Raw genomic sequence first — 12,556 nt, forward strand, 5'->3', positions numbered from 1 at the left:
ATTCATACTTTTAAAATAATTTGTATTTCAAAAAACAAATAATTAATTTTGGAAATTTTTTATCATAAGTGAAGAAATGAACAAAGAGATAAATACATATCAAAATTTCTAAATTACACATCATCAAACAAAAAAAAAAACACATATGCTAGAATGTACTGATACAATAAGAGTAAATCTTACGTATACTAATAGGGCATACATGATTACGTTTGGATTATGATACATGTATAAAATTTAAATTTTAAATTCAAATGTACATAGTTATTGTGTAAATTTCAGAAGCCTCCCCTAAAATTTATCATAATATAACCTAGCACCCTTGAAGTTTCAAGAATCTCACATAGCTCCTCTTGAATGATAATTTGTGTAACATTGTCATCCCTTATGTATAAAAAATAATACTAAAAAATGCATTGGAGGAGAGAGATTATATTATCCTTCCACTTTTATCCTGGTGCAATTTGATTTATGAATTTTGAAATATAAAAAGACAAATAATGTGGAATATTAAACATATAATATGAGAAAGTGTAACTACAATAAGTAATAAATTTAGTTATTTAGTAACTAGATAATACTGTTGTATGTAAGGATAACTTCTAAACCTATTTCAACATTATAAAAAGGCAAAAGTTTCAAGAGATTGGTCGCAACAAGAAGGAAACTAAGAGTAAAGATTTTGTAGCAAATAAACACAAAAATTTTGCCGCAAAGAGGGAAAGATGAACATTAAAAATAAAGATTTTTGCAACAAAGAGGGAGAAAAATATTTTAGATGGCATTCTTGTTATTTGTTTTTAGATATTTTAGCTCAAAGAACTTTTCGTCTTTTTCCAACCTTTTGCTACTTAAAAAAGTAAGGAAACATTGGAGGTAACTTTATCATTTCAATGCCCTTGATCGAGACATCTAGCCATATCATATTGATAGGGGAGATAAGTGAGATTTTTGAAGCTTTAAGGATGTCAGGTGATAATAGAATGAATCTCGAAAGAGGTTTCTGAAATTAACCCTAGTTATTATTCATCTAAGACTCATAGCGTATGTACTATCAACATATATGAGATTAATTAATCCATACAATAATAATAAAAACACATTTAACAAACAATTTTTACTGAAAGCACTTCCAAATGAAGTATTTGTTTTATAAGCCATAACAATTTTAAACAGACCTAATTCGGTGACATGTCCACAGGTAAGAGGATAAATAGATATGCGTGTGCGTGCATTTAAATGGTAAATAGACATGCGTGTGAATTAATTAGCGCCTATTAAGCAGAAATCTTTTAATTAAACCATGCACTAAAAGATATGCAACTTTACTATATATATATACTCTTTCTCATTAAATCATCCTAATCAGAGCCCATAATCGAGTAACAGAAATTAAAAAAATATAAAATCCCAAGTATAGCATAACCCAATCTGTCCCTTAAAATTCTGAAAGTTATCCGAAGACAAATAGAATTCTAATTCAATATGTAATTGGTTAGTTACTAAATCCATATTTTAATCCGTCACGTTCTTTATCTTTACACAACTTCCATATTCAACCAAAAGGAGAAAACGAAAGGTCTCTGCAATTATACAAAGTCTAAATTCTGCAACCCTTTTTCTTGCTCTCCAATAATTTATCAAATCTTTGATTAGCCAAATTTCCATAATAGAAAAACCCAATTCTTTCTTATAAATTGATAACTTCATATGTAAAACATCATAAGTTGGTTGAACTTTTCAGGGAAATTTTTTTTCAATGGAGGGCAGCGGAACAAGTTGGGCTGATCAATGGGGTACGGGTAAAACTGGTGAAGAGGACAAGAAGAAGAGATCGATAAAGAAAAGTGGAAAAAAGATGGATGATTTCAAGAAGGTGGCTTCTGCAGGTTTTGTTAAGGCTAAGGCAGTAGCTGTTTTTGGGGCCAAAAAGGTCAAGACTGGAACATCTTTGGGAATCAAGTGGATAAAGGATCAATCCCAGAAAAGAAAATCATCAAAGTGATTCTTGTAACTTTCACCTTTTTAAAGTTCTTGGGGCATTTGAATATATGCAGTTTTAGAGAACTGTGGATTGGTTTGCTCAATCGACTAGAAACAATGGAAAGTGGTTTATGAGTTTATTTTTTTTCTTGTTTTATATGTATATTCTGCAGTTTATATATGTTCTTGTAGAAGTATAATTTTAGAAAAGGTTTTATGCTCAATTTTCATGATTTGCACAGTAAATTTTAAAAATTTGTGTCTACTTTTTTTTTGGCAATTTTGTGTTTGTGTTAGATTACCAACGCATGTAGTGATTACTTATTAGATGCTTGTAGCTTTTTATTGTTTTAAACAAGAACAAAGTGAAATCAGAATTAAAAATCTTCCGCAAAATCGAAAAAAAATTAGAGTGGGTTCGGTTAGCGTTCGAATGAGGAGCCAGATTTGGTAAAGATTCGGGATCCAGTTTTGATATTGAAACACAGTTGGCCGGTGAGTTAGATAAGAGGTAACTTTGAGTGCTAAGTTGGAACTTACATTATTGAGCAATTTAAATAGGGTCAAAGACGAATTTGTAAATTTGAATTTAATATAAATGTTACTCATGAAGAAGGAAAATAGGTTCACGAGTACAAGGTTACGTCCCACATTGATTGAAAGATTGATAAAAGCGCTTAATATATAAGTAATTGCTCAAAACTTTTTAATTTAATTTTTTTTGGATGACAATTAAATTTCTGACTTAGATGGTCAAGATACATGTACCTTCTCTAGTAATTGTGCCTTTTTTAGACTGTTCATTAAAGATTGCTATTTAGCACAGAAGCTTTACACAGCATTTCATTATATGTGCAGAAGCCCAATCTCAACCTGGAAATGTAAGAACATCAATTGGAGTCATCTACAATCTGGGTTTCCCTGTAGGAAACATTCAGTATTTCGACCATACAATCTCGTTTCTATGTGGTCCGTGATGAATGTTGTTCCCATCATACAAGTTTGGATTAAAATCATCCTTCACTCAAGAAGCTGAATGACGTTAAAATAAATCAAATTTATTATGAAATCGTTTTGAGTTTGATCAGCAAATTTTCAATTTTAATTTGCATAAAATCGCTGAAAGACGAATGCCTTTTGTATATTATTACACACCAACATAGAAACGAGAAAAAACAGAAAACTAACAAACATGCATCCACATTCATATGAACACAGACTGCAATTACTAAACCACCATAATGTCAGTAAAATACTAAGATTTAATAATAAAAGTTTCCATCCCAACATTTTATCTTTGGTTGGGAGACATTAACATCAGCGAATATTTACAAACGATCCACCATTGTACAGGTTCTTGGATAAGCATCTTAAAAGCAACCAAACGTGTTCTCCCCACTGTAGGTCATGTAAAGGAAACCATCTTCGTCTTTGTTTTCCTCATAAATTGCAGACATCATAGCAGCTGTAACAATGTGGAATGGAATTAATGCACAGTAATTAAGGGAAATATACTAGAGCACAATGGTGGGAAAAGCTCCATACCTGTGGGTGGTAAAACGTTCTTCACAAATATGAAGATTGCCTTCTCAGGACTGAGCTTGATCCTCTTCCGGACAACGTAGACAAACTGACCAACAGTGAGATCAGCGGGAACAAGGTATCTGAACATACACAGAGAATGATTCACCTTTCAAGAGGAAAATTTAATGGTGGAAAATCTTAATTCTGATTCAGCTTAAACACCAAAATCAATAACAGAGAACCAAAACCGAGTAAAAAACCAGGTGCGTGCTGCATTCAACTTAAAAATTTTACTGCAATCCAGCAACTCAACTCTTCAACAAGTCAAGCTGCAGACAGATAAATGTGTCAAACATCTAAACCAAAGTTCCTAATTCTGTGCATCTTTGCCATCAATGGCACACTAATGCCCAGAGGTATCCAATGGGCCTCTACTCATTGTCAATCTCACAAGCACGCCCAAACTCTAAGCCAAAGTATGTGTCATGTTGCTACAAGAGGTAACAGATAGACAAGGGTCTTGATCAACAGACAAACCATCCGCAGTTGAAAGGGAAAAGATTCTGCACAAACTTATTAAAAATCAACAAAAACTTCCCAGAGTTATTAAGACATCAGAAAGGAAATACCCACCGTGGCCCCTCCCTGTGTCCACCCTTAAATACCACCACAAGTTTAACTGGGCAACCACAATGCACAAAAAAGACAGAGAAAAACAGGAATATGAACTCTTCATTTGTTGCAGATGTGGAGATAAATCTTCACAATTTGACACCAATTAAAGTAGCACACCCCAAAAAAAGTAAAACAATATAGTATATGCAAAGCTTTTTAGACATGTATGCTAACAAAGAATCAAAGTTTCAGGTAAAATGAACTGACTTTTTTTTGTCGATATCAGGAATATCTGTTTTCTCAGCCCTTTCCACAATCACCTACAATTCAGCAGAGATAAGTCAATAATTAAACTTAAATCTAAAAAAATTTCACCACAGGGCCATTACTGAGAGGAGTCTTACAGGAATTCTATCAGGATACTTCTCCCTGATGCGTGAAGCTTCTGCTTGCCTCCTTTCTGATATGAAAAGTAAACCAATCTTAGAACAGCAGACAAGAAAACAGGGTAGGAGTTCTACTCCACCAAACCATCAATTTAAACAACAACAGCACAATTCCCAGGTTTCAAACAAGAAAGGTATCAACAATTCGTTCAGACTTTAAGCTCCTAAGGAAACATCATGATCAATACGCTCACCAATGAAAGTCTACAAAAACAGAAATTTCTTAACAGAAGGATACATCAGTTAACCTAAACCTAATGGACCAAAACAAACAACACATTTAGCCATATAAACATAGGACATCCAGCCCCCAAAAGAAGTTCAGCACATCTACAGCTACCTAGATTGTCTGTTTACAACATCATGTTATATCCTCTCTCAGACATGTCTAGGAAACAACGTTCGTGACAGGCATGTGAACCAAAATCAGCTACCACACCTCAAATCATATCATTGTAATCTTACAAATACATATAAAACCCAAACACAAAAGCTTCACATTTGTTCACAATTCATAACAAACAAAAATTTAATCCTTCAATGCAGTCCATTACCTTAATTTCACGAAATTAACAGAAATTTCATGTCAAAGCCTGAATAAAGTTCCTAATATCCCCTGTTCTTTCCTATCAACCAGACATAGTTACATTAAAAAGAAAAAAAAAAAGAACAATGAAGAAACAATCTATCACAAAATCACTTTCTACACCGAAAACCACAAAAAAAAAAAGGAAGAAAAAAATCCTAGAAAATTATATGCGTTAAGTATTCAATTATCAAGCTAGCAAAAATACTGTAAATTTTCCTTCTTTTCTTCCCCATATGTTTTCTTCATCCGAAAATTTGTTATCACCCATAACTGATCCATACCACCAAATTAAGTACGAAGAAAACCCTAGATCAAATATCGCAAAGTTAAACCCAGATCAAACATTGCAAAATTTCTCGAATCCATCAATCTAAAAGTCATAAACATCCAACCACTCAATTCCTCTAATCAAGAGAAGTATAAACAACAATTAACAACAAAAAGAAACAATTTTTAACAGAAAAAGGGAGAACGGAATCTGAATCGAATAATGTACCCAGAGGATGTTCCAACTTGAAAGAGCTCTTAGCCATGCCCAAAGATCTTGAAACTTTTATCAGAAACTACAAAAGATGATCAATAATTTGTAGGAAGTAAGACAACAAATCTCTCAATTGCAGCAGAACTATAAAGGAATAAATATATGTATATATATAATCGATTATAGAAGGAAGAAAAAGAGGAAGCAAACCGGATGAAAGAGCAAGGAAGGAGAGAAGAAGTGGCCTCCAAGAAAAGGAAAATCTTGGAACAAATAATTCAATAGTTGGGAGGTTTATCCTAACAGAGCACAAGAATTGTATTTTATTATAATTAGGACAAGGAGTGTCTTCGAAAATACTAATCCTGTACGGGAAGAGGAGGCTTCCTAATACGACGTCGTACCCTTTTAGTTTATTATTATTTTTATACCCTAGATTTTGGACCGAAGGAAAGTTTGCAACTTAGTCCTTTTTAAGTTGAAACATTGCATTTTGAAAATTACAAGTAATCCTATTGGTGGGATCTATTATACTAATATTATATTATCAGTAATTTGACATAGCAAGATGAACACCGATATAAAATTAGACCAAACTCGCAATTAATTTTTTAAGACTAGATCCTAGGACATAGGTTTGTTTGGATTGTGTTTTATTTCTTCAAATTTATCTGCTTACATCATCATTACAATTTCCAATACACATTTTTATCTTCCCAATTACCTTTTTATCTCACACACATCACATCACAAAAAGTGCTACAGTAAAAATATTCCAAATAAAACACAATCCAAACAAATTGGATTCAACTTCATTTGTAGTCGTAATCATTTTGATTGATTGATCCAGTTGATTGAAATCAAATTTATTTTTGTTTCTTTTATTTTTGTTGTTTTTCCATTGTACTTTTAAAGAGTATTATGCTTTGGGGTTAACCAAAGAAACTAATAATTTTAATTATTTAATTTATTAAGAAGGTATGTATGATTTTGTTATAAATATACCTGGCAATTGGGCGGGTTGATGTTGGGTTTTCATTCAAATGGGTTACACCCAACCCATCCAACTTTAGATTGGGTCAATTTTGGGTTAGGTCATATTGGGTTATCTCAAACCCATGACCCAACTATGACCCAATTTATTAAATAATAGATTTTGATACATAAACTCTCTCAAATATATTTTCACATACAAAAAAAAAAAAAATTCACCCATATAAATACATTTTCACATAAATAGATATATTTTCACACACTAAAACACTCACAAATACAAACACACGCTCACTTTTTAAGTTCTTTTGAAATACGTTATTTTTACACATACAAACACACTAAAATACACACTAATATACTTTCACAAATACATACATTTACTAACTGTTTAAACTATTTGGACACAATCACACTTTAAAGAAAGTTATAAACTGAAATTTTGACCCAAAAAATAAACATAAAAGAATCATTCATGATAACACATCTGAGCCGTTGTAAAATGGAAAAATTAGAAATTAGAAATTAGAAATAAACACAAAATGAATCATGTTGCATTCTAAAAGATAACTTCCGAATTTGCAAATTGAGAAACTGTACTGCTAGTTAACGTTGCCTCCTGCCACTACACCTAAACGTATGGTAACCATTTTCAATAAAGTAATTCATTAGACTAGAGTTTTCCAATTTTCAGTTCCTTGGGTACATATGTATTGCAGGTGTGTTGCTGAAAACTTGTATTGCAGGTGTATTTTCAGTTCCTTGGATCACGAGAACTGTGTAATGCATCGTCAGCCAGCAGTTATGCATAAAGCAGCCATGTAATAAGATTTAATAATTTTCTGTTGTCAAATCTGGGGTGTAGGCCATTTTCCGGCCTCCCTTAGTTCTATTTTTCTTAAAGAAGTTCTATTATTCTTGACATTAGAAGTCCAGTACAAGACCGACTTTTTTGTTTCAAAAAGTCCTGTAAAATGACTATGAACAACGTCGGTGGCGTTGGCATTTGCTGTAACTACTGTATTTTTTGCATTCTTGAAGTTGGGTAATGGGTAATGGGTATTCTTCAAGGTGAGATTCTTGTACAATATATTTAAGTTGGGTAATGGGTATTCAATACAAATACCCAATCCGTCCAAAATATATCTGAATTTTTATTACCTAACTCAAAATTGATCCAACACCCAAATTACTCGACCCAACCTCTGAAATTAGTGGGTGGGTTGGATGGGTTATTGGATTTTGGACATAATTATCAAATCTAGTTATAAATTTTCAGCTAATGAAAAGTAACCGATGTTATGTTACGAATGTCAAGCTTTGTTACACTATCAAACTAAAGTTGAGCTAATTTGAACAAAAAAAGTCACGTAGGTTCTACTAGTGACGTGGACAAAGGACAAGGGACGCCAACGCATTTACCATGTACCTGATGAAAATTTGTTACTTCTAGCTTCTAGGGCTTTTTGGTTCATCCTTTATCTTTTGTAACATAATATCACCTAGAACAGGGGAAGTTGGTAAAAACGACAGAAAAAAGAGATCACCAAATTCACCGCCAAGTGATGTGGGACGACCAACAACTTATGGACTGGAGTGATGCTGTTGGCCACTGCAAAAGTTTTAAGTGCTTTTATGGTACGGTAACGTAGAAAATTAAGAGTTCAAACCTTTTTTTTTCTATCAATTGTCACATAAAACTTAATATGTTACTTTTTCTATATATTTTTCAATCTGATCCGATAGTAATGTGATTTGGGACAAGATAAAGGTCATGTATAGATTGCATTTTTTTAGATTTTTTGTAAAAAAAATTACTGTAACGATTTGATATATGTGAGGTAAAAAGGTGATTGAGAATATATTCAAGGAAAAAGTAATAATTTTTCTTTGAAAAATTGCTTTCCAAAAAAGACTTTTACTTATTTATCATATTTCATATCCAAATCAAGAGTGTAATTAGAGTTTAATGTAGTTCATCCTACATGTATAAAAATGAAAAAGTCACTTCAAATTTTTTGATGAAAAATTGCAATCCAAACGACGTGGTCTACCTACCTTCTCTCTTTTGGTCCATTTTAGCAAGAAAATTAGAAAGAAGTTCCACTGCATTGAACACCAAGATTAAGAAACCAAAGGCAATTACCTCCAAAAGTAATAGAGAAAGCAGGGACGGAGCCAGAAATTTATTTTTGAGGGGGCTGAAGTGTATTAAAAAAATTTTTTTGTGACGAAATAAATATATTTAATAAGTAAAATTTAGAATCAATAATTATAAAAATAATAAAAACATATAATTATACATACCCAAAAATAAGTATTGGTAGTTGTTGCACTCGAATAACGAAGAGGAGGCAATTGCATTCTGCGAGTCTTCATCCGTTGAAAACGCTGCAATATTTGCTCATTTTCAATTGTTGCAAAAATATCCTTCTCGATGGGATTGCAGGAAAAAAAAAAAAAAAGCACAGTCGGAAGATGGACCTCTGCTCTTACCTACCACCGTAATATAATGGATTAGGATTCCCAGCAGCAGTTACTTTGGGGCAGCTTCAGAGCTTTGCCAAGTTTATTTGCTACAAATTTTTTAAAAACTTTAATTATAGTAATCTCAAAAATTTCTCAAAATTTTTAAACTACACACTTCAAAATATTCAAAAATTTACGCACTTCAAAATTTTTTAAAAAAACTTCTATAGTAAGATACAGTAAAGTTTTAGACAAAGATCCAAAAAACTCACTTGCCAAACCGGGGCAACATTCGTAGCAGCACTTTTGTGAAGAGAATAAATGTTTGTTTAATTCCAACGGCACCACTCGTGACTTCTTGAGGCAGCAACAATTGACACCAGCTGAGCTGGGCTGAAGAATTGCACGCTTCGATGGGCCTTCTGTCCATTTTCCCAACGTCAGTCAAATCCATGGGCCATGGACACCAGCAACAATTGACTTTTCTATTTGAACTTTGGTCTACTCTTCCTTCTAACCAAAAAAAAAAAATTTTTGGCCTACTCTAAATCAAAATGTTTACTCTTGACTACAGGCAGTCACGAGGGTAAGAAATTAATTGACAAAGGAAACAACGGACTCAGAAAAATTGTTTTGACAAATTTAATCTTATCCTTACCGTCCAAATCTTGGGGGGGGCTTAAGCCCCCACCAGCCCCCCCTTAAATCCGTGGCTGAGAGAAAGCCAAGAATAAGCAAATATGGTGTAGTATGAGATTCATAACGCAAAATGCCATATAGCCAATAGTTCCTTGAATAGGTAACCATCAGACTCTTCAAAAGTGCAACCAGTGCTAACATATCACAGATACATGCTACTTCAATCTTCAACAGTCAACACCTCACTCCCCTGAAAACACCTACAAAATTTGCATATACAGATGCTACATATAAAGAACCGAGATGCTGATGGACTTCAGTGATGTATATATTGTTGTACTCTGCATAAAAGTTTACTGTCTCCAAAATTTGACCATACGAATTAAACTTCTGTGCCAGAGGAAAAGTGGTCTTCCTAGGCAACAAGTTTTCTATGTTTACTGGTACCCAAAAATCACCAGAACCAGTCCTCTTAATATTATCTGGACTTCCTGGTAGATTCACCAATACTTCCGAGGAATTAGCCTTGGGACCCTTAACCCAAAATTTTCGAATTCTTCCAGCAACATACTCTGAGATGAGTACGAATGAGCCATCTTTACTAACTGCCACCCCATTTGGCCCTGAAAGCCCTGTTAGCAGAACTGTTCTTTGCCTCGTTTTTGGATCATATTTTAGTAGTCTTCCATTTGTGTCTCCACTGAGAAGGAATGCCGTCATATTCCTGCACATATTATTAGATAATCACATCTCAAAATATTCATATATAGCATTAGCTTCGGGTTTAAACCTTTCTGTCCTGTGGGAATAAAATTTTTTCAGATCATCAAGTCTAGTTTCATGACACGTGATGATGGTGTTACACATGCATCGTGAATCTAAATCTATTTAGGTGAAAAATTTATTCCGCTGTCATTGTACAGAAAGTAAGACGTTATAGTAAGATCAGGAGTAAGTGACAAATGGATGATATGATAAAGATTTTTTTTTTCCTATGGACTATAAAGTGAAAATGCAAAGTAATTTCGAATCGTGACATTTGATTTTACACATGCATCGTGAATCTAACTAATTCCGTTTAGGTGAAAAATTTATTACGCTGTCATTGTACAGAAAATAAGACGCTATAGTAAGACTAAGTGATAAATGAATGATATGATATAAATATGTAAAACGTTATAATAAGACGTTTTCCATACCATTAGTCCCCTATGGACCATAAAGTGAAAATGCAAAGTAATTTCAAATAGATATGTACTTGATTTTAAGGATTCCAGGGCCAATATCTGTGTAAAAAACTGTTCCGGTGACTGGATCAACATCAATTGCATCAGGAACATCAACAGGGACTCCATCCATGCTAGTAAGTGGAGTTGCAATCCCACCCTTTGGTCCAACAACCATGGGACCATGAAATGCATCAATAACGTACAAGTCCCCTGTCTTCTGGTCGAATTCCAGACCTATAGGCCTACCACATTTAGCTGCCAATTCAACATTGTCACCTGGAACTATGCCATCGCACAATTTCTTGGACCTATACCAAAAGTGAAACAATCAAGCATATTCAAGATATACTTTCTAACAACTGTATCACTAAGTCCCTTTTTGAACGGTAGGTCAGAGGTTCGGATCTTATTTGCAGTGAAAAAAATCTAAAAAAGGTGTCAAAATACTTCTTTGGTCTAGTAGATTCTTATATCTACTAAACCCCTTATACAGTTTCTTTAGACTACTATCCTCCTAAATTAGGATAGATTAGGTTACAAAAAAACGTTATCATTGTCGTGAAAAAAAATATTCAAAATATACTTTCTACTGCAATTATCATGCTTGATTTTGAAACATTTTTAATAAAAATTACAGCAGGTACCAAAGTGGAAATTTGTTCCTAATTTGCCATTTATCACCTCTTGCACTTAATACAATTTTCAATTTAACTTCGTCTGAAAAAAAAAACTAATACAATAATCATTTTTAAACGAGTGCCAAATGAACAAACCATCTACAAATACAACTAAAATACTATATTATAGCATTGAAATTAGTTCATATATATGCTCAAGAACATGTACATACCTATTTGCAACTGTGGTGGCGAAATCTGTAAATCCAATTCTTGAACCTTGGTATTTTACGATTCTACCATCAGTTAGACTGGTATAGGGGCCTCCACCATGTGGGTCGAAAGCACAAGCTTCAGAACCAATTGAAGGAAGGATGAGCTTCTTAAAGGAATGGGATGCATGAGCTTGAAGAGAGCAAGGGAAGCAGAAGAAAAACAGAAGAAGAAAACAGGAAAGCATGGCTTTTTAGGTAAAAGAATTGCTAGCTGATTGTTGAGCAAATTTGGTAAGGTCAGCTTGGAACTACTTGTAGAAGACAATGGTGACAAACTGATAAACACGAAAACTTCTTTGTTACCACACAAACTTATGACTTTAAAAATTTCAGTCAATCATGGCAGCTCAAAATCATGACCAGGAAAGAATAGTCAATGTCCTAGCAATCTATTGAAACTTGCAATCCATCTTGTAAAGTAAGCTAAACTGCTCCATAGCCCAAAAAAAGAACAAAAAAGATAGCAAGTAATCTTTATCTCCACGAGCACTTGCAAAAAAATTCCTTCATTTCATAACCTTTCTTGTTGTGGTGATTACCATTCAACTATGATTCAGGGTACCAAATTTGCCTTATAATTTCAACCATTTTGATTAAAATATGAACTTTAAGAAAATAGCCATACGTGATCATTGTGTAAAATTTTGTGACGTACAGAGTACATAAACATATCATTCTACATCACGATGTGAAATT

The 12,556-nt window shown here is 33.3% G+C and overlaps 2 protein-coding genes across 2 annotated transcripts; both read right to left on the minus strand.

The window, feature by feature from the left end:
* Positions 1–3,225: 3,225 nt before the first annotated feature.
* LOC140007729 (autophagy-related protein 8C-like) lies at positions 3,226–5,987 on the minus strand. Its single transcript, XM_072050867.1, has 6 exons — positions 5,849–5,987; positions 5,654–5,720; positions 4,527–4,582; positions 4,390–4,442; positions 3,529–3,647; positions 3,226–3,448 (listed from the first exon to the last, which is right to left on the minus strand). Exons 2-6 carry the CDS (start codon positions 5,688–5,690, stop codon positions 3,354–3,356), a joined length of 360 nt encoding a protein of 119 aa, XP_071906968.1. The 5' UTR covers positions 5,691–5,720; positions 5,849–5,987; the 3' UTR covers positions 3,226–3,353.
* Positions 5,988–9,831: 3,844 nt separating this feature from the next.
* LOC140007730 (protein STRICTOSIDINE SYNTHASE-LIKE 12-like) lies at positions 9,832–12,125 on the minus strand. The gene is made up of 3 exons (XM_072050868.1): positions 11,819–12,125; positions 10,998–11,276; positions 9,832–10,463 (listed from the first exon to the last, which is right to left on the minus strand). The coding sequence occupies exons 1-3, from the start codon at positions 12,043–12,045 to the stop codon at positions 9,974–9,976; spliced, it is 996 nt and encodes a 331-aa protein (XP_071906969.1). The 5' UTR covers positions 12,046–12,125; the 3' UTR covers positions 9,832–9,973.
* Positions 12,126–12,556: the final 431 nt, after the last annotated feature.

Source organism: Coffea arabica, chromosome 5c (genome assembly GCF_036785885.1).
Source record: "Coffea arabica cultivar ET-39 chromosome 5c, Coffea Arabica ET-39 HiFi, whole genome shotgun sequence".
In the NCBI taxonomy this organism is placed as follows: domain Eukaryota; kingdom Viridiplantae; phylum Streptophyta; class Magnoliopsida; order Gentianales; family Rubiaceae; genus Coffea; species Coffea arabica.